The sequence below is a fragment of the Ranitomeya imitator genome, chromosome 1 (assembly GCF_032444005.1).
Source record: "Ranitomeya imitator isolate aRanImi1 chromosome 1, aRanImi1.pri, whole genome shotgun sequence".
In the NCBI taxonomy this organism is placed as follows: Eukaryota; Metazoa; Chordata; class Amphibia; order Anura; family Dendrobatidae; genus Ranitomeya; species Ranitomeya imitator.
In genome coordinates, this window is record NC_091282.1 from 6,258,517 (window position 1) to 6,280,484 (window position 21,968).

Genomic DNA, 21,968 nt, shown 5'->3' on the forward strand with positions numbered 1-21,968 from the left:
CTCGGGCTCCTCTGGTGGCTGTATATATATATATATACACAGTGTGATGTCTCTCGGGCGCCCTCTGGTGGCTGTATATATATATATATATATATATATACAGTGTGATGTCTCTCGGGCTCCTCTGGTGGCTGTATATATATATATATACAGTGTGATGTCTCTCGGGCCCCTCTGGTGGCTGTATATATATATATATATACAGTGTGATGTCTCTCGGGCTCCTCTGGTGGCTGTATATATATATATATATATACAGTGTGATGTCTCTCGGGCCCCTCTGGTGGCTGTATATATATATATATACACAGTGTGACGTCTCTCGGGCGCCCTCTAGCTGCTGTTCGTGCCAACACGTGTATTACCCAGAATCCTCGGCGGTCCAGAATGTCGTTTTTCGTCTTTTCTTGGTCACGTGACTGTGTTCCGGGCCTTCGGTAGCCACGCCCCCAGGTGACGTGCGGCCAGTTGGCGGTTCTCGGCTCCGCCCCCTGTTACCGGCCGCGGACTGTCAGGACGGCAGCGCTGCGCGGTGAGTTGCGCCCCCTGCAGTCGGTGCTCGGAGCGGCGGGAGGATACGGGGCTGCGCCGGCGGTGAACGCTTCTTTCTCTTGGTGGCGCTGACCTTTGCCTTCTGCTCCAGATGTCACCTGTACGGGCTGCACCAGTTACATCACGGCCGCACGTGTCATCACCGCTGCAGTCGATCACTCAGCTCACTGACTGACGCTGCGGACTTCTGGGGTGAGGCCAGTGACTGGCTGCAGCGGTGATGTTGGCTGAGACCCTGTGGCACTGCTGCCACCTGTCCACACTCCGCAGAGCTGGGGGCGACGATCAGATGACGTCTCTTGTACGGGGTCAGTGCTGGGGTCACCGGTGTGCAGCCATAGCCATCAGGTCGGGGCTGACGACGGTCGGGGTCCCGGGCCGTGCTCCGGCCATTCACTGGGGTCCCGGGCCGTGCTCCGGCCATTCACTGGGGTCCCGGGCCGTGCTCCGGCCATTCACTGGGGTCCCGGGCTGTGCTCCGGCCATTCACTGGGGTCCCGGGCCGTGCTCCGGCCATTCACTGGGGTCCCGGGCCGTGCTCCGGCCATTCACTGGGGTCCCGGGCTGTGCTCCGGCCATTCACTGGGGTCCCGGGCCGTGCTCCGGCCATTCACTGGGGTCCCGGACCGTGCTCCGGCCATTCACTGGGGTCCCGGGCCGTGCTCCGGCCATTCACTGGGGTCCCGGGCCGTGCTCCGGCCATTCACTGGGGTCCCGGGCTGTGCTCCGGCCATTCACTGGGGTCCCGGGCCGTGCTCCGGCCATTCACTGGGGTCCCGGGCCGTGCTCCGGCCATTCACTGGGGTCCCGGGCCGTGCTCCGGCCATTCACTGGGGTCCCGGGCCGTGCTCCGGCCATTCACTGGGGTCCCGGGCCGTGCTCCGGCCATTCACTGGGGTCCCGGGCCGTGCTCCGGCCATTCACTGGGGTCCCGGGCTGTGCTCCGGCCATTCACTGGGGTCCCGGGCCGTGCTCCGGCCATTCACTGGGGTCCCGGGCCGTGCTCCGGCCATTCACTGGGGTCCCGGGCCGTGCTCCGGCCATTCACTGGGGTCCTGGGCCGTGCTCCGGCCATTCACTGGGGTCCCGGGCCGTGCTCAGGAGAACATTGACATCACAAGGTCCTTCTCCCTGGACTAGTCCTTGGAGGGGGAAGATGGCCTCCTCACCCTAGACCTGTCCTCCATAGGAGGTGTGATCCTCACTCTGGACCTGTCCTCTGCAGAGGTGTCCTCACTCTAGACCTGTCCTGGGGGAGGTGTCCTACCTCTCTCTGAATCTATCCTCGGGAGGGGGGGAAAGATGTCCTCCTCACTCTGGACCTATCCTGGCGGGGAGGGGAGGAGTCCTCTCTCTGGATCTGTCCTCGGGGGGGGGAGGTAACCTCCTTTCTCTGGACCTGTCCTTGGTGGGGAGGTGTACTCACTCTGGACCTGTCCTCGGGGGGAGTTGTCCTCTTCACTATGGATCTGTCCTCAGGGGGAGTTGTCTTCCTCACCCTGGACCTGTCCTTGGAGGGGGGAGATGTCGTCCCAACTCTAGGCCTAGCCTGGCAGGGGGTGGGGGGAGTTGTCCTCCTCACTCTGGACCTGTCCTCGGGGGGAGTTGTCCTCCTCACTCTGGACCTGTCCTCGGGGGGAGTTGTCCTCCTCACTCTGGACCTGTCCTCGGGGGGAGTTGTCCTCTTCACTCTGGACGTGTTGGGGAGGGGTGCCACATGCTGGTCCTATGGGCCGCTATGATCAGACATCTCTGTGTATTAGTGATGCCACCCTGTAATGGGATATCCTTCCATATCCTGTGATCACACAGCTTTATTTCTCTTTGTTGGGGTAATATCACTGAATGTATGAAACCTGTGTGTGATGTGATGCTATGAGGGGCCACTGTATTCCGGGAAGCAATGAATGATGAGTGATAATCAGATATGATGTGACCGTGGTATATGGTGTGTCGGATGACTAGTGATAGTGAGATATGGTGTGTCGGATGACTAGTGATGAACCGGATATGCAGTGAGGTGGCGAGCTTGGCTTCGGCAAGCGGTGGGGTTGGTGCGCTATGCTCGGGGATTCTGCTGGAGTCGTTTTAGGGATAGCGTGTGTGGTTGTCAGGCTTGGGTGATTGGGTGGGGTCGGTGGGCTTGGGCGAGCAGGTGGGATAGCGGGTTCGGCCAATCTGTTGGGTGGAGTGCTTGGCTTTGGCCAGTGGAAGGTAACAGGCTCGGCTTCGGCGAGAGCTGTATTTCCCTTACTGATTATTTTCCTCTTCTGTTTCAGTCTGTGAATGTGCCGGTCATATCGATGCCTTTCTCCGAGTCGCCCTTCAGCTGCCGCCTGCTGGAAGTGCTCTTCCACCTGAGTTGTATCCTGGTGTTTCCATCCTACTGGTTTATTGATCGGCTGTTGTCTTGCACAGTCTCCACCAGTGCGGAGCGCTCCTGTGCTCTGCGTATCCTGTGTCTGGTATTTGGGGTGCCGCTGTTCGTGCTTCTCTTTGTAGTGTCCTTGCCCCTGTGTGTTCTCGGCCTCCTGCTCTGGGCTCCGCTTCACCAGGTCCGCCGGCCGTTCAGTTACCAGCGATGTGTGGTTGCCGCCAATCCTCTTGACAGGACCATCATAGGTGTCCGCTCTTTCATCTTCATCAGTGCCAATCTATGTCTTCTGCCAGATGGCTTGGCACGTTTCAGTAACCTGAGCCACACTCAACGTCGTGCCACTGCCATCTCCCGGCTTCTCTGTGCTCCTCAAGAGGCACAGGATGATGGTGACTCCGCACCAGTCTGCAGCGCTGAGGACATCCTACCCATGATCGAGACACCTGGTAATAAGGTCCAAGGTGGAGAAGAGGATGGCCCGTTTGAGGTTTCTCTTGTGTTCCCACAGGATGCAGACTTTATATGTCTACAGGAGGTGTTTGATGGCCGAGCGTCTCAGAAGATGCGCCGCTGCCTTGGCTCCTCTTTTCCCTACATCTTATATGACGTTGGCCCCTCAGGGCCACATGGTTGTGGTTTCAAGTTCTTCAATAGTGGACTATTCCTGGCCAGCCGGCACCCGCTGCTTAATGCCAAGTATTATATCTACCCAAATGGACGTGGGGAGGATGCTTTGGCATCCAAGGGCCTCCTGTGTGTTAAGGTAAAGCAATCGATGTCGTTCAGGCACACGGATGCCACACCTGTACCACCATGTGTGGACACTGCGGCAGCCAGGGTTCATTGGTCATTGTGTCTCTCAGATTGTGATGTGATTTGTCTGCAGGTTCAGTTAGGAGAGACAGAGCAGAAGCAAAAGATTGTGGGATACATAAACTGTACCCACCTCCATGCTCCAGAGAGTAAGTTAAGGGAGCGACATAGTAGCAATAAATATGGGGACATCCACCTGCCCAAGTCTTGTGGTTATCAGAAGCAAGACACTGAGAGATGAGACTTCAGTGCGGGAGCCTCTGTCTTCTAAATCAGTACCATTCTACCTCTGTACTTGTCTGAGGGTGTCCTCTCCTCCTTGTACATGTTTGTGGGGTGTCCTCCTCTCCTTGTACATGTCTGGAAGAAGGTGTCCTCTTCCCTCTGTACTAGTCCTCGGGCGTGAGGAGTCCTCTTCCCTCTGTACGAGTCCTCGGGCGTGAGGTGTCCTCTTCCCTCTGGATGAGTCCTCAGGCGTGAGGTTTCCTCTTCCCTCTGGACGGGTCCTCGGGCGTGAGGTGACTGGGCTAGTCGTCAGGGGAAGATGTCTTCTTGGGACTTGCCCTCTGTGTGGGTGGAGGGGGGCATGGGGGGAGGGAGGTGTCCTCCACTCTGGACCTGTCCTCGGGGGCGTGGATGTGTCCTCCACTCTGGACCTGTCCTCGGTGATGGGGGGGTGGTGATGTCCTCACTGTGGACCTGTCCTGGGGGGGGTCCTCCTCACTCTGGACCTGTTTGGGAGGGGTGGGGGGTGGAGTCCTCCTTACTCAGGGGGAGGTGTCCACCACTCTGGACCTGTTTTCGGGAGGAATTGTCCTCTTCACACTGGACCCATCTTTGGGGGTGAGGTGTACTCTTCTCTCTGGACCAGTCCTGGGGGAGGGGGTAGGAGGGGGACTAGAATGTGTTTTCTTGACTCTGGACCAGTCCTCGGGGCGATGGGGTGTCCTCTTCACTTTGTACCAGTTCTTGAGGTGGTAGAGGTGTCCCCCCTCCCTCTGGACCAGTTCTGGTGGGAGGTGGAGGTGTCCTCTTCACTCTGGACCAGTTCTCAGGAGGTGGGGAGTTAAGGAGGTGTGCTCCTCACTCTGGGCTAGTCGTCGGTGGAAGGTGTCATCTTCACTCTGGACCTGTCCTCTGCGTGGGTGGAGGGTGGCATGGGGTGTCCTGTTCATTCTGGACCTGTCCTCGGGAGGAGGTATCCTCTTCACTCTGGACGTGTTCGGGAGGTGTGCCGTTTGGCCGTGCTATGGGCCGCTATGATCAGACATCTCTATCTCTGTGTGTCTAGGTGATGCCACCCTGTGATGGGATATCCTTCCATATCCTGTGATCACACAGCTTTCCTTCTCTTTGTTGGGGTAATATCACTAAATGTATGAATCTGTGTGTGATGTTACAATGGGCCACTGCATTCTGGGAGGAGGGCCGTCACTGTGGATGACCTAAGAAATGAGGTCTGCAATTGAACTTGGAGGTGAGGTTGGAAGCAAAGGATGATGATTGATAGATATGATGTGACTAGTGAAGGTGGGATACAGTGTGACGGATGACTAGTGACGGTGGGATATGGTGTGACGGATGACTGGTGACAGTGGGATATGGTGTGACGAATGACTAGTGAAGGTGGGATATTGTGTGACGGATGATTAGTGATGGTGGGATATGGTGTGACGGATGATTAGTGAAGGTGGGATATGGTGTGACGGATGATTAGTGAAGGTGGGATATGGTGTGACGGATGATTAGTGATGGTGGGATATGGTGTGACGGGTGATTAGTGATGGTGGGATATGGTGTGACGGATGACTAGTGACGGTGGGATATGGTGTGACGGATGATTAGTGATGGTGGGATATGGTGTGACGGGTGATTAGTGATGGTGGGATATGGTGTGACGGATGATTAGTGAAGGTGGGATATGGTGTGACGGATGACTAGTGATGGTGGGATATGGTGTGACGGGTGATTAGTGATGGTGGGATATGGTGTGACGGATGACTAGTGACGGTGGGATATGGTGTGACGGGTGATTAGTGATGGTGGGATATGGTGTGACGGATGACTAGTGATGGTGGGATATGGTGTGACGGATGACTGGTGACGGTGGGATATGGTGTGACGGATGACTAGTGAAGGTGGGATATTGTGTGACGGATGATTAGTGATGGTGGGATATGGTGTGACGGGTGATTAGTGATGGTGGGATATGGTGTGACGGATGATTAGTGAAGGTGGGATATGGTGTGACGGATGACTAGTGATGGTGGGATATGGTGTGACGGGTGATTAGTGATGGTGGGATATCGTGTGACGGATGACTAGTGACGGTGGGATATGGTGTGACGGATGACTGGTGACGGTGGGATATGGTGTGACGGATGATTAGTGATGGTGGGATATGGTGTGACGGATGACTAGTGATGGTGGGATATGGTGTGACGGATGACTAGTGATGGTGGGATATGGTGTGACGGATGACTAGTAACATAGTAACATAGTTAGTAAGGCCGAAAAAAGACATTTGTCCATCCAGTTCAGCCTATATTCCATCATAATAAATCCCCAGATCTACGTCCTTCTACAGAACCTAATTGTATGATACAATATTGTTCTGCTCCAGGAAGACATCCAGGCCTCTCTTGAACCCCTCGACTGAGTTCGCCATCACCACCTCCTCAGGCAAGCAATTCCAGATTCTCACTGCCCTAACAGTAAAGAATCCTCTTCTATGTTGGTGGAAAAACCTTCTCTCCTCCAGACGCAAAGAGTGCCCCCTTGTGCCCGTCACCTTCCTTGGTATAAACAGATCCTCAGCGAGATATTTGTATTGTCCCCTTATATACTTATACATGGTTATTAGATCGCCCCTCAGTCGTCTTTTTTCTAGACTAAATAATCCTAATTTCGCTAATCTATCTGGGTATTGTAGTTCTCCCATCCCCTTTATTAATTTTGTTGCCCTCCTTTGTACTCTCTCTAGTTCCATTATATCCTTCCTGAGCACCGGTGCCCAAAACTGGACACAGTACTCCATGTGCGGTCTAACTAGGGATTTGTACAGAGGCAGTATAATGCTCTCATCATGTGTATCCAGACCTCTTTTAATGCACCCCATGATCCTGTTTGCCTTGGCAGCTGCTGCCTGGCACTGGCTGCTCCAGGTAAGTTTATCATTAACTAGGATCCCCAAGTCCTTCTCCCTGTCAGATTTACCCAGTGGTTTCCCGTTCAGTGTGTAATGGTGATATTGATTCCTTCTTCCCAGTGATGGTGGGATATGGTGTGACGGTGGGATATGGTGTGACGGATGACTAGTGATGGTGGGATATGGTGTGACGGATGACTGGTGACGGTGGGATATGGTGTGACGGATGACTAGTGATGGTGGGATATGGTGTGACGGATGACTAGTGCTGATGGGAAATGGTGTGACGGGTGATTAGTGATGGTGGGATATGGTGTGACGGATGACTAGTGACGGTGGGATATGGTGTGACGGATGACTAGTGATGGTGGGATATGGTGTGACGGATGACGAGTTCTGGTGGGAAATGGTGTGATGAATGACTACACCATGTTCCAAATTATTATGCACATGATATTTTTCTCGAATTTTCCTAAATGGTCGGTGCAAATGACAGTCAGTCTAATAAGTCATCACCCTTTAGATTATACATCAAATTTTATTGAAGAAACTTCCCAATGATAACAGTATAATCTCCACAATGAATAAAACCCCACAATGCACTGCTCCAAATTATTAGGCCCAGTAGAATTTCTAAACATTTGATATAAAGAACTGAAAAGTCTCATTTGTGGAATTTACAGCATTAGGAGGTCACATTCACTGAACAAAAAAGCTATTTAACTCCAAAACCTCCTAACAGGCCAAGTTACATGTTACATAGGAGCCTTCTTTGCTGTCACCTTCACAATTCTTCCATCCATTGAACTTGTGAGTTTTCGGAGAGTTTCTTCTTGTATTTCTTCCCTCCCAGAGCCGCTGTTTTGATGTGAACGGCCTCCCACCCTCATAGATCTTTGGCTTGATGATCCTCCAAAGGTTTTCTATAGGGTTGAGGTCAGGGGAAGATGGTGGCCGCACCATGAGTTTATCTCCTTTTATGCCCATAGCAGCCAATGACTCGGATTCTTTGCAGCATGAGATGGGGCATTGTCAGCATGAAGATGATTTTGCTCCTGAAGGCACGTTTCTGCTTTTTAGACCATGGAAGAAAGTGGTCAGTCAGAAACTCTATATACTCTGCAGAGGTCATTTTCACACCTTCAGGAACCTTAAAGGACCCTACCAGCTGTTTCCCCATGATTCCGGCCAAAAACATGACTCCTCCACCTCCTTGCTGACGTCGCAGCCTTGTTGGGACATGGTGGCCAGCCACCAACCATCCACTACTCCATCCATCTGGACCATCCAGGGTTGCTCGACACTCATCAGTAAACAAGACTGTTTGGAAATTAGACTTCATGTATGTCTGGGCCCACTGCAACCGTTTCTGCTTGTGAACACTGTTTAGGGGTGGCTGAATAGTAGGTTTATGCACCACAGCAAGCCTTTGAAGGATCTTACACCTTGCGGTTCGAGGGACTCCAGATGCACCAGCAGCTTCAAATAACTTTGCTGCTTTATAATGGTATTTTGGCAGCTGTTCTCTTAATCCGATGATTTTGTCTGGCAGAAACCTTCCTCATTATGCCTTTATCTGCATGAACTCTGTGCTCGGTTTCAGTCACAAATCTCTTCACAGTATGATGATCACTCTTAAGTTGAAATATCTAATGTTTTCATCCCTTGACCAAGGCATTGCACTATTTGATGCTTTTCGGCAGCAGAGAGATCCTTTTTCTTTCCCATGTTACTTGAAAATTGTGGCCTGCTTAATAATGTGGAACATCATTTTTAAGTAGTTTTCCTTTAATTAGAATCACCTGGAAAACTAATTATCACATGTTTTTAAGATTGATTTCAGTGATCCATTGAGCCCTGAGATACAATACCATTCACGGGTTTATTTGAAAAACAAAATAGTTAAATTTTTGACACTTAAATCCAATTTGCATAATTGGAACACGGTGTTGTGACGGTGGCATATGACGTGATATGATGGATGATTTGTGACGGTGGGATATGGTGTGACGGATGATTTGTGACAGTGGGATATGGTGCGACGAATGACTAGGGCAGCACTGAGTTTCCTTTTGGTTGAGGACGATTTGTGACGTCCCTTGTATAATGACTGTTTCATCTCCTCTGATGGATGTCTCCCATGTGTCCAGGCGATGCCGCCATACGCTGTGACCAGATGTCCCTGCTCCTTCAGTGGGTGTCTGACTTCCAGGCTGAGAACTCGCAGGACGGGGAACTTGTCGCCTTCGATGTTCTCTGTGGAGATCTGAACTTTGACAACTGCTCGTCAGGTATGACGTGAGCTCCGTGCTGATCTTCCGGGTTATAGCGGTCGTGTAATGCTGTTGTTTCGTCCTGATTATTACGGGATGTCTGGTCTATAGAAATGTTTTCACCAGTTCACCCACACTAGTGACTAGGCAGCATGCACCCTGCTCCTGACTAGGCTGCGCTCGTGACTAAACCACGTCCACCCTCGCTCTTGACTAGGCGGCGTCCACCCCCGCTCGTGACTAGCGTCAGGTCAGTGCGGTACCTTTCTTCAGCTCTGCCTCAGGCCGATATTGTACATTACGCCAACTCTGCCCCACAGGCTGGGGTGGTACTTCATTCCAGCACCAGCTCTGCCCCACAGGCCGATGTCTTACCTTTCTCAGCTCTGCCTCAGGCCAATGGGGTGCCTCGCTCCAGCTCTCTGCCTCGGGCCAGTGGGGTATCTTGCTTAACCTCTGCCTCAGTCCGGTGGGGTACCTCGCTTCAGCTCTCCAATTCAGGCCAGTGTGGTACCTCACTCCAGCTCTGCACCTCAGGCCGGTGTGGTACCTCGCACCAGCTCTCCCTTCCTGGGCGGAGCACAGTCCTCTTCCGGTCACTGCTCGGCCACGTTGGGGATTTACTGATGGCTCCACGTTCTATCTTCCTCTTACACATGTTCTGTCCGCAGAGCTGCTATCACTTATGCCCTCATACACCTTAGACTAATGGTGGGGTCAGATGACAATGTCTGCAGCTAATGTCAATTGCGACACACAACTTTCTCTAGATTTCTAACTGCTGATGCTTAAGAGCAAAGCCGCAACCAGAGATGCCTCCCAGCCACTGTCATAGAGAAGATAGGTGTGCGCTGCCAGCTGAGCGCTCCTGTGTATGGGAGAGTCGGAGGAGATGGCTGGCGGCCCATCATTTGGCCAACCGCTATGTACACTGTATGGCGGCATTACAGCAGACGTCTGACACAATGTCCAGGAGATCTTCACTCACATCAAGATCGTCCAGGACAATACTCTTTGGTCATTAAACCTTTCCTCTCAGCGTCCTGGTGAGATCTGCATCCTCCAATGGTGATCATTGCTCTCCTGTGTGGCAGTGGGATCAGTTCTTGAACACCTAGATACTAAAATCTCACACAATGCCCATGTGGTTTCGGCTTTTGGCTTTCTCGGGCGCACAGTTCGCAGATTGGGAAACCAGAACCTCTGCAGCAGAGGACAGCAAGGATCCATATTAGAGGATGGAGATCTTACTACTGCAGTGAGGGCAAAGGTTTGATGACCAAAGTGTATTGTCCTGGAGGACCTTGATGTCAGCGACCATCTCCTGGGCATAGTGACGCCGCCTGTCTTCTGCTCTTGGTGATCGGAGCTCACTTGTATGCATTGGAGCAGAAAGTGTCGGGAGACCCATCGGAGCAGCATTTACCCCTCTGAGCTCCATTCACACTGATATCGATGGTCACCAGCGCCACCGATCAGTGGATCCTGAGATCCCGACCTCCACATCTGTCTGTAGTTATTGTATTTTGGGGACCTCGCAGGTTTACGTTCTTGGTTGTTTCTTCTTTTAGATGACTGCCTGGAGCAGAAACACAAGCTGTTTTCTATGTACAAAGATCCCTGTAGAGACTGCGCAGGGCAAGACCGGCCCGGATCTGTGGGTGAGTTCAGAGCAGCTCTCGGGGACCCTTACCTAGCGCTGACCCTTTCTGCAGAGACCCCTCACCACCTCTGATGCTGAGCAGAGCTCCCCACCCCCTGACCTCGGGCAGAGACCCCACACAGTGATCTGGCCACAGAGCTTAGTGATTATCTGTGATGGCTGCTCCTTGGGTGATCGCATGTAAGAAGACACAAGGAACAACTAACCATGTCCCTCTGCTACACCTCCTTGAAGAGAGTGGAAAGCCAGGATCAAGAGTCCTGCTGCCGGTCCTTTCCGATCTCATTGTAGGTTTCTTTTGCCCCCATTGTACACAATCTGCCCTCCCTATAATACAATGTTCGGCTTCCCCATAGTGCCATAGTCCTCCGCTACCACCGGTGATGAGCCGCTTCTGTCTCCGCAGGGACTCTCCTCAGACAAGAGCTTCTCTACCATGAAGCGGTGAACTCACCGGCCCGGCTGAAGAGGTGAGTGATGTGGTGAATGGAGAGCTGGTCCACTGCTCCCATCATCCCCTCATCATGATTGCTGTCTGGTTGTAGCACCCTCCAGTCACACGGTGAGCGGCGGCAGTATGTGGCGTCTCCATTACCTCAGATTGAGGGCAGCGGGGACCACTGGACGGGACGACGCATCGATTACATCCTGTACAGGGAGGCGGACACTCTGCTGCCAGTGGTGAGTATCCGCTGCCCCCATCATCCACAGCCATGTATTCTACCGCCCCAGGGACCATAGTCGGGGAACGCCTCCTCTGTGGGCACTGCTGGATGTAGGACGTAGATGGGAGGGGTGCAGGGAGCGACCACCATAGTGGTAGGGAGCCAGAGGTACAGGACTAACTGTAGGACCCCTCCATGTATAGAGACCCGCAGCTGAAAATGGGAACTGACCCCAAACACTGAGGAGGCAGCACTGGTAACTGTCTGGAGAGTGCCATCAATGGCACGGGAGTCCAATCCTATTCAGTACAGAAAATAAGTATTTGATCCGCTGCCGATTTTGCACGTTTTCCCTTCTGCAGAAAATGGAGAGATCTGTAATTGTTATCGTATCTGTGAGAGACAGAATCTAAAAATAAAATCCAGAAAATCACATTAAAGGGTTGTTACATAATTATCATTTTAATGCATGAAATGAGTATTTGATCACTGACCAACCAGCGAGAATTCTGCTCTCGGACCTGTTAGTTTTTCTTTAAGAAGCCTCCTACTCTGCACTCATTACCTGGATTAATTGCTCCTGTTTGACCTTGTTACCTGTATAAAAGACACCTGTCCACACAATCAATCACACTCCGAACCTCTCCACCATGGCCAAGACGAAAGATCCATCTAAGGACACCAGGAACTAAATTGTAGACCTGCACAAGGCTGGGATGAACAACGGGACAACAGTCAAGCAGCTTGGTGAGAAGGCAACAAATGTTGGCTCAATTATTAGAAAATGGAAGAAACACAACAAGACGGTCAATCATTCTCGGTCTGGGGCTCCACGCAAGATTTCGCCTCGTGGGGTAAGGATGGTTCTGAGAAAGGTCAGAATCAGCTCAGAACTACACAGGAGGACCTGGTCAATGACCTGAAGAGAGCTGGGGCCACAGTCTCAAACATTGCCATTATTAACACACTGCGCTATCATAGATTAAAATCCTGTAGTGCACACAAGATCCCCCTGTTCACGCCAGATCATGTCTAGGCCAATGATCCAGAGGAGGCATGGGAGAAGGTCATGTAATCAGATGAGACCAAAATAAAACTTTCTCCAGTCACCTTCCACGACAGTCACCTTGGAGGATGTCTATCCACCCTAATGGGGACAGGAAAACACAAGAGGTTAAATAACCCTCCCTTTCCTGCTATCTCCAGTGTTTTTCCTGTCCCCCAGTGGGGCATGAAGAGGTTTGTCTCAGGTGCGACCGGCGAGCGGAGCCCCTAGAAAAGCCTTACCAAGCCGGGCAGCCGAGGTCGGGGGGTTTGCCTCTCCTCCACGTGGCTGCTCCTGTCTCCATGGCTTCCTGCCCCTCCCTCGCTTCTTCGAGAGGTAAAGCAGGGCAGGGATGTGCAGCCAGGGTGCTCCTCCCGCAGGCCGAGTTCTGGAGTCCGCGTGCGCCGGAAGTGACGTCAACAGCGCACTTCCTGTTCGTGTCCTGATGCGTCCACGTTGAAACGCATGCGCCGCTTTGCGGTCCGGTGGACTCCGGCGCCTGAGCCGCTACCAGGGTCGTTCCTTGGGTTCCTCTCTACGGACCAGGAGGGAGGAGGGGCACACAATTGTCGCTGGACCACAGTTTCTTCATATCCTGGTCAGGAGCCTCCAGGTAAGACGCAGTGTCTCTGTGTGACTGGTAACAGTTCTGACCATGGACGGCGACAAACCTCCTATAGCTGCGTCTGCAGAGCCCAGCGTTCACCCTCCTACCGTGAGTAGCGGGGCCGGTCCCTCACTGTCCAGGCATTGGTAGCTATGGGTCATTTATTATACCTTCTCTCTCTTTTTTTTTTTTAAGGAGAAAAGGTCCCTGCCCCAAAGAGCAAACCGAGCCGCAAGTGTGGTGTTTGTGGTTCCAGGCTTCCCTCTGCTTACAAAAAGAAGCTGTGCCAACCTTGCATAGATGCATGTAAAGAAGCTGCGGAGACACCATCACGTGTTTCTCGACGCAAGCAGTGAATAGCCAGGCCTTTCCCCGGGAAGGAACAACCACGGGAAGGGCAGCATCCTATGAAGGAAAGCCACCTATGCCAAGCATGGTATCTATCCACAGACAGCTGTTTCGGTATCCACGGTACAGCTGTCTGTGGATGGATACCATGCTTGGCATAGGTGGCTTTTCTTCATAGGATGCTGCCCTTCCCGTGGTTGTTCCTTCCCGGGGAAAGGCCTGGCTATTCACTGCTTGCGTCGAGAAACACGTGATGGTGTCTCCGCAGCTTCTTTACATGCATCTGCATATTTCCCATAAGGGATGGGGGCAGTGTTCTGGAATCACTGCGTTGAGAAACACGTGATGGTGTCTCCGCGGTGTTGGATGTTTTGGTCTCCGCGAGGCCAATCATCTGTGCCTTTATAGCCTTTTTACTAGGCACTGCTCCTAATAGCCAGATTCCTACTCCACACTGATGAGGGGCAATAACCCCGAAACAGCTGTCTGTGGATGGATACCATGCTTGGCATAGGTGGCTTTCCTTCATAGGATGCTGCCCTTCCCGTGGTTGTTCCTTCCCAGGGAAAGGCCTGGCTATTCACTGCTTGCGTCGAGAAACACGTGATGGTGTCTCCGCGGCTTCTTTACATGCATCTGCATATTTCCCATAAGGGATGGGGGCAGTGTTCTGGAATCACTGCGTTGAGAAACACGTGATGGTGTCTCCGCGGTGTTGGATGTTTTGGTCTCCCCGAGGCCAATCATTTGTGCCTTTATAACCTTGCATAGATGACATATTACGTGCCGAGCAGCCCTCCCTCCTGGACAGTTTTAAACGCTCATTAATCAGGAGGTGCAGACCTCCATGGCAGACCTTTCCCAGACCCCGGTGCCACATCCCCCTCTCCCTAAAAAAGTGGAAAATGGCACCTGCTGAAACCGACTCAGACTCGGGGGAAATTCGTACCTTGTGGTCAGAGGTTATTTGGGAAAATGAGGGCTCCACGTCCACCCCTAAACCCAATAGTAAAAAAATATTATTTCTCTTTTGAGGATACGGAAGAGCTTGTCTCCATGGTGAGAAACACCATGGAGGTTGAGGAGGTGGAGATGAAGTACTCAGTTCAAGATGAGATGTTTGTAGGGCTGAAACCCAGAGGTAGGAAAGGGTTTCCTATTCATGAAAATGTTCAAAATCTTATTTTCCAGGAGTGGGCCTACCCAGAGAAGGGACTTAGCGTGCCCTCGGAATTAAGGAATCGCTTTCCCCTTGAAGGTGACAATTCTATTTGGGAAATCCCTAAGGTAGACATCCAGGTCTCTAAAGAAACCAGGAAGACGTCTCTCCCTTTCGAGGATTCTTCCCAATTAAAAGATCCTGTAGATAGGAAGATAGAAAGCCACCTAAAAAAGTCCTGGGAAACCTTTACTAATTTGCTCAAAACAAATGTAGCTTCTACATGCGTCGCCAGAGCCCTATTTCTCTGGCTTCGCACGTTGGAGGAACACCTCTCTCTGGGGACCTTCAGGGAGGAGATCCTGGACTCCCCCTACCCCTTCTCCAAAAGGCAACGGGCTTTTTAGCCGATGCCTCAGGAGAATCTGTTCGGGTTGTGGCAAGATCCTTAGTCCTCTCTAATTCAGCTAGGAGATCCCTTTGACTGAAATCGTGGGGGGTGACATCACCTCTAAAACTAAACTTTGTGCCATCCCCTTTCAGGGACACCACGTATTTGAGCCAGTCTTGGATGATATCCTTGAAAAAGCTTCGGATAAGAAAAAATCGCATCACGAAAAGAAAAATGCTAGGAAGTGGGTTTTTTTCAGCCCCCACGTGAACAGTCGTCCCAGAAGAAGTTCAGGGAAAAAGGTAAAACTGGACAGTGGAGCTACCCAAAGGGGGGTAGAGGCAGGAACATCCTTGTCCCTCAACAACAGCAGACCCCGGACAAACAGTGACTCTCCGGTGGGAGGTCGACTTTCGCATTTCCTCGCCCGATGGCAGTCCATATCTACAAACCAGTGGATCCTCCACACCATACAATTCAGGCTGAAGTTGCAATTCAAGAGTTCCCCCCCCCCCCCCCACCCTCCCCTAGTGTCAGAGAATTACCCCTTTACATTCTCCAGAATCCCTTACTTCTACAAGTACAAGATCTCTTGCGAGAAGAAGTAATTTCACATGTACCCCAGCAAGAGATAGGCAGAGGCCATTATTCTCATCTATTCCTCATAAGGAAGCCCTCCGGGAAATACAGGGTTGTCATAAATTTAAAACCCCTGAATCAGTTTATCAAGTACCAGAGGTTCAAGATGGAGTCGGTCAAAACGACAATCCCTCTTATTGGACAAGACTGGGTGATGGCTAAAATAGACCTGAGGGACGCTTACTACCATGTTCCGATCCATCCGGATCACAGGAAGTTCCTCAGGTTCACAGTCTACCACGACTGGAGGAATCAGCCATTTCCAGTTCAATGCGCTCCTGTTCGGCGTATCCTCAGAACCTAGAGTATTCTCAAAAGTCATGACGGAAGCAGTCATTTTCATCCGTCTTCAGGGTATATGTTTTGTTCCATATTTAGACGACTTCCTCATCGTCGCTCCATCAATATCTCGGCTGATCCTGGATGTGTCAAAAACCCCAGAGATCCTCGAATCCCTAGGGTGGATTCCGACTCTTCAGAAGTCAGACCTCCACCCTTGCCCAAGGAAGAAATTCCTGGGGATTCTCATAGACTCGGAAAAGAGGACATTCTTTCCTTCCCGAGGATCGTCAGCTAGACCTTCGTCAGAGAATCTCCAGATTCAAACAGCAAAGGTCACCGACCTTAAGAGAGTCCATGTCCATTCTGGGGTCTCTGACATCGTGTATTCAGGCAGTGTCCTTGGCTCAGGCACATACACGAACACTCCAATCCCACATCTTTCTATACTCCCGTAAATATTGGAATGTTCTGTCCAGGAAAATTCCACTTCCTGGTCACGTGAAGTCGTCCCTCTCATGGTGGCTAAATTACCGAAACCTGCGCCGGGGGGGGGAACTGGGATCAGCTCCCCCTGAAAGTACTTTGTACAGATGGCAGCCGAAGAGGTTGGGGAGCCGTGGTGCAGGAAGCATATTTCCAAGGACAGTGATCCCCGGACATAAGATCCAGATCATCATCAAATCTGAGAGAACTGATAGCAGTGGAGTAAGCACTGAAAGCCGCTTCCTCTCTCTTCCAAAACCATCATGTTCGTATCTACTCCGACAACGTAACTGCGGTGGCCTACCTCCGACACCAAGGTGGCACGAAATATGTCAGCTTAAAATTAATTGCGGCAAGGATATTTCTCTGGGCAGAGAAACACCTATTGTCCATCTCAGCAGTGCATCTGAAGGGTTCGGACAATATCCAGGCGGACTTGCTCAACAGGAAGGACGTCCATCCGGGAGAATGGTGCCTGAACCAGGAGGTCTTATCCCTGACCTCAAGATGGGGGAACCCAGAGGTCGATTTATTTGCGAATGCTCAAAATGCAAAAACAAAAACATTTTTTTCCCTCGGTCCTATGTACGGAGCTCGGGGGATAGATGCTTTTGCCCATCCATGGGTTTTCAACCTGGCTTACGCCTTGCCACCAATACCTATGCTGGCGAAGATGCCGTAGAAGATCCGGTTGGACCAGATCACGACAATCTTATTTGCTCCAATGTAGCCAGGACGAAGCTGGTACAGCATTTTGATGGACATGACCCAGGAAGGTCCCTTACTCCTGCCCCAAAAGACCGACCTCTTTTATCAGGGTCCCTACTATTCCCAAACCTCAACAGACTGAAGCTTGCGGCTTGGTTACTGAAGCCAACATCCTAAAAGCCAGAAGGTCTCTTCGACAGAGTAGTCCAGACTCTCCAAAAAAGCAGAAAACCGGTAACCAATGCCATCTATGGAAAAGTATGGAATAAGTTATCTTCCTGGTGTCTTCCTAACGTCCCTGACCCATTCCATCCCAACATTGCTCAGGTCCTAGACTTCCTCCGGAAGGGATTAGAGCTAGGGCTTGCCCCAAGCACACTGAGTGTTCAGGTTTCTGCTCGGAGTTCATTTTTTGACCAGGACCTGGCCGAGCAGTGCTGGATCAAATGGTTTATGACCTCTACAAGCAGAATACGTCCTAGACTTCCTAGCCAGGTTCCCCCCTGGGATCTAAATTTAGTGCTCAACAGTCTAACTCCGGTTTCATTTGAACCCTTGTCTTCCATATCTTTAAAAATCCTAACAAGTAAGACTGTTTTCCTTGTGGCAATTACCACAGCTAGGGCGCATAGGGGAATTACAGGCCATGTCTGTACAAGAGCCCTACCTATCTCTGAACTCTGATAGCATAGTTTTGCATTTGGACCCCTCCTTTATGCCCAAAGTTGTCTCAGACTTTCATAGGGGTCAGGATATTGTGTTGCCCTCATTTTGGCCAAATCCTTCCAATGCGAAGGAAGTAAATTTCCACATTCTGGATGTCCGCAGGGTGGTCCTCCATTACTTTGAACAGACCAAGGTTTGGAGGATTGACCAGAATCTTTTTATTCAGTTTTCAGGCCAAAATAAAGGCAAGAAAGCAGCAAAAAGCCCAATTGCGAATTGTATCAAACAGGCCATCTGTCTGGCATATTCAGTAAAAGATCTCTCTCCTGCTTCGCTAAAGGCTTACTCAACTCGATCAGTCTCTACATCATGGGCAGCAAGAGGGAACGCTTCATCTGAGCAGATATGTAGATCTGCCACCTGGTCTTCTGTACATACTTTCACCAGACACTATAGAATAAATTTTTACAGGGATCTAATATTTTGCAGACGAGTTCTGCAAGCTGTGGTTCCTCCCTAAAGAAGTTAGTGTTGGTGACTCCAGGGTGACTGTCATGGAAGTTGACTGGAGAAAATAGAATTAGTCTTACTGGTAATTCGGTTTCTAGGAACCTTCCACGACAGCACTAATTTCCGTCCCTATCTGATACTCTTATTGGATGCTTCCTGCACTTTGGTGGTAACTATACATGCTAGTGTGTCCAGAAAAAACACTGGAGATAGCAGGAAGGGGAAGGTTATTTAACCTCTTTTGTGTTTCCTGTCCCCCATTAGGGCGGGGAGACATCCTCCATGGTGACTGTCGTGGAAGGTTCCTAGAAACTGAATTACCGGTAAGACTAATTCTATTTTTTGGTATTAACTCCACTCACTATGTTTGGAGGAAGAAGGTTGAGTACATCCCCAAGAACATCATCCCAAATGTGAAGCATGGTGGGGGAAACCTCATACTTTGGGGGTCCTTCTCTGCAAGACTGGACAAATGCACCATATTAGAGGGAGGATGGGGTCATGTATCGTGAAATTTTGGCCAACAACCTCCTTCTGTCAGCAAAAGAATTGAAGATGGGTCATGGCTGGGTCTTCCAGCATGACAAATACCTGAAACACACAGCCAGGGCAACTAAGGGGTGTCACTGTAACAACCATTTCAAGGTACTGGAGGGGCCTAGCCAATCTCCAGACCTGAACCCAAAAGAAAATCTTTGAAGGGAACTCAAACTCAATGTAGCCCAGCGACAGCGCCGAAACCTGAAAGATCTGGAGATCATCTGTATGTAGGAGGGGGGAAAAATCCCTACTGCAGTGTGTGCAAACCGGGTCAAGAACTTCTGGAAACATCTGACCTCAGTAATTACAAACAAATGTTTCTGGACTAAATATTAAGTTCTGTTTTTCTATTTTATCAAATACTTATTTCATGCAATAAAATGCAAATTAATTATATATACAATGGGATTTTCTGCTTTTTATTATTAGATTCTGTCTCTCACAGGTGAAGTGTACCTACGATAAAAATTACAGATCTCTCCATTCTTTGTAGATGGGAAAACTTGCTAAATCAGCAGTGTACCAAATACTTATTTTCCCCAATGTTTCTCACTTTGTTCCTTTTTTGGTTGAAGGTTGTAGACAAGTTCCAATTCATCACCCGGTTGGCCGGCCTCTCGGATCACATCCCAGTTTCTCTACACCTGTCAACCACGCTCCCGGAGATCAGCGCCCTGTGATTCATTGACCTCTTGGATCAAAGCCCAGTTTCTCTGCACCTGTTGACCTCTCTCTTGGAGAGCAGCGCCCTGCGGTTCATTGACTTCTTGGATCACATCCCAGTGTCCCTGCACCTGTCCTTCTTGCTCCAAGAGAATGGTGCCCTGTGATTGGCTGGCCTTTCGGATCACATCATTGTCCCTTCATCTCTTGTCCTCAAGTGGATAAGCACATTGTGAGTGGCTGACGTTCTCAGATCACGTGTGATTGGCTGGCAGGCCAGCCTCTCTGTTCACCTGTGATTGGCTAGCAGGCTGGCCTCTCGGATCACAGCCCGGGGTTCTTGCACCTGTTTTCCTCACTACCGGAGATCAGCACCTTGTAATTGACTGATCAGCTTCTTGGATCACAACCCAAAGTCGCGATATTTAGAACTGAGAGTCCTCAGTGGTTGATACCTTTTAATGGCTAACTGAAAAGATGGTAACAAATTGCAAGCTTTCGAGACTACATACGTCTCTTCATCAGGCAAAGACTAAAACAAATTCTGAAGAATCACATATTTATGCACAACATAGTATAGGAAAAAAAAAAAGAGGGGAAAAAAACCATGGATAAGACAGGTGACATGAAGCAGAATTACCATGGGTGATAAACAGTTATGTCCATAAATATTGGGCCAATTCTTAGATAAGGATTGTTTTAGTGTCCTGTGGTTAGGGTCTCTGTTGTGATGACCCCACATGGTCTGATGGGCAAGTTCCTTAGTTGATGTAAAAAGACATAAATACGTGTGACACATTCATTCCTGCAGTTAGTGTCAAAGGTCGTCATCAGTTTATAGTCCCAGACTCTCCTATCTTTCTGCGATTTGAAGTTACCTTTTAGGACAAGTAATTTCATGTCCATAATTTTATGATTTGGGAGACAGAAATGTATTGCTACAGGTAGATCCATTCTTTTTTCTCTTACTGTATGGCGGTGAGAGTTCACTGATGACGACCTTTAACACTCTAACTGCAGGAATGAATGTGTCACACGGATTTATGTCTTTTTACATCAACTAAGGAACTTGCCCATCAGACCATGTGGGGTCACCACAACAGAGACCCTAATCACAGGACAATAAAACAATCCATATCTAAGAATTGGCCCAATATTTATGGACGTAACTGTTAATCACCCATGGTAATTCTGCTTCATGTCACCTGGCTTATCCATGTTTTTTTTCCCCTCTTTTTTTTTTTTTCTATACTATGTTGTGCATAAATATGTGATTCTTCAGAATTTGTTTTAGTCTTTGCCTGATGAAGAGACGTATGTAGTCTCGAAAGCTTGCAATTTGTTACCATCTTGCCATTAAAAGGCATCAACCACTGAGGACTCTCAATTCTAAATATTTTTCGATCTACTGGCTAACACGGTACCAAGATATATTTCTTTCCTGAACCCAAAGTCTCTGCACTTGTCCTGTGATTGGCTGCTGCCTTCATGGATGACAACCCAGTGTCCTTTCACTTGCCGGCCTGTCAATCATTGGATTCTGATTTCCTTGAGTGACGAAGATCTGTCGTACCACAGCCCAGTGTTCCTGGACCTATTGTCCTCGATACTTTGATCAGCACTTAGTGGCACTTGGCTCACGTCTTGATATCCCTGCACTTATGTGTTGCACTGTCCTCCGTCCAGCACCCTGGGATTGGCCGCTTCGCACACGGACACCTCACTGATGGTGTGAATGTCTCCTGACTTCTGTATTGTGTTAATAAAATATTTGGTACGAGGAGCTGTAATCATCTTCCTTGTCTGGTGCAGGGGCCGCAGCTGTGAGACAGGTTTGTAGATCTCTGCACCTGACACCTCTGAGGGGACGTGTTCCTCGGCAGGTACCAGGTGATGTCTGACATTACAGGGCATCCGCGGGCGTCCCCAAGCTTTCACCAGAACACATGTACAGCTGTTAGCACTGTGTCCCGCACCCTGAAGATCTACATCTGTGCATGTCGGGCCGTTCTCCGGAGGGAGATTTCACCTCGTAACGTTCTCCAAAGTCTGCATCTAGTCCTCATAATGGACAAACATCTCTGGTGTCAGGCAGTTTACCTACGGAGGACTTCATGTGGTGGATACAGAGGAGTATGACCCATTACAGACCAGTTAGCCTAACCGTGCTTCTATGTCTCCATCACACCATTTCTTCTGGGAGCAATGAAGGTCTCATCAATGAACGCAACCCGAGATGTTGGTAATTGTGAGAACTTGTTACAAATATAGATAGAGTAACATGTGATAGAGATTATGAAGTATTACCTCAAGTAACCGGCGATAGGAGCCATGAAGAGGAAAAAAGGTTCTGTTTCCAAAATCGTGGTAAAGTTCCCCAATAATCAGATCCCAGCAGGTGCTGATCTCTCCCTTCCCCAGGTGTGGACATTTCGG

At 50.2% G+C, this 21,968-nt stretch overlaps 1 protein-coding gene across 2 annotated transcripts; it reads left to right on the plus strand.

The window, feature by feature from the left end:
* The first annotated feature begins 440 nt into the window (after positions 1-440).
* On the plus strand, positions 441-21,315 carry LOC138658108 (sphingomyelin phosphodiesterase 5-like). 2 transcript variants are annotated; one of them, XM_069745651.1, is made up of 8 exons: positions 441-532; positions 2,832-3,692; positions 3,816-3,891; positions 9,041-9,181; positions 10,735-10,824; positions 11,233-11,296; positions 11,372-11,507; positions 19,445-21,315. In XM_069745651.1, exons 2-8 carry the CDS (start codon positions 2,856-2,858, stop codon positions 19,547-19,549), a joined length of 1,449 nt encoding a protein of 482 aa, XP_069601752.1. In that variant the 5' UTR covers positions 441-532; positions 2,832-2,855; the 3' UTR covers positions 19,550-21,315. The 2 variants fall into 2 exon arrangements, with proteins under 2 accessions (XP_069601752.1, XP_069601755.1); XM_069745654.1 differs by lacking the exon at positions 441-532 and adding an exon at positions 606-860.
* Positions 21,316-21,968: the final 653 nt, after the last annotated feature.

What these genes read in the sequence shown, in the direction of transcription:
- LOC138658108 (XM_069745651.1), top strand. Translation starts at nt 2,856, where the DNA reads ATGCCTTTCTCCGAGTCGCCCTTCAGCTGCCGCCTGCTGGAAGTGCTC. An exon ending in AGGGCCTCCTGTGTGTTAAG is followed by an intron (nt 3,693 to 3,815) that starts GTAAAGCAATCG and finishes ATTTGTCTGCAG; the next exon opens with GTTCAGTTAGGAGAGACAGA. An exon ending in CGGACACTCTGCTGCCAGTG is followed by an intron (nt 11,508 to 19,444) that starts GTGAGTATCCGC and finishes TTTTGGTTGAAG; the next exon opens with GTTGTAGACAAGTTCCAATT.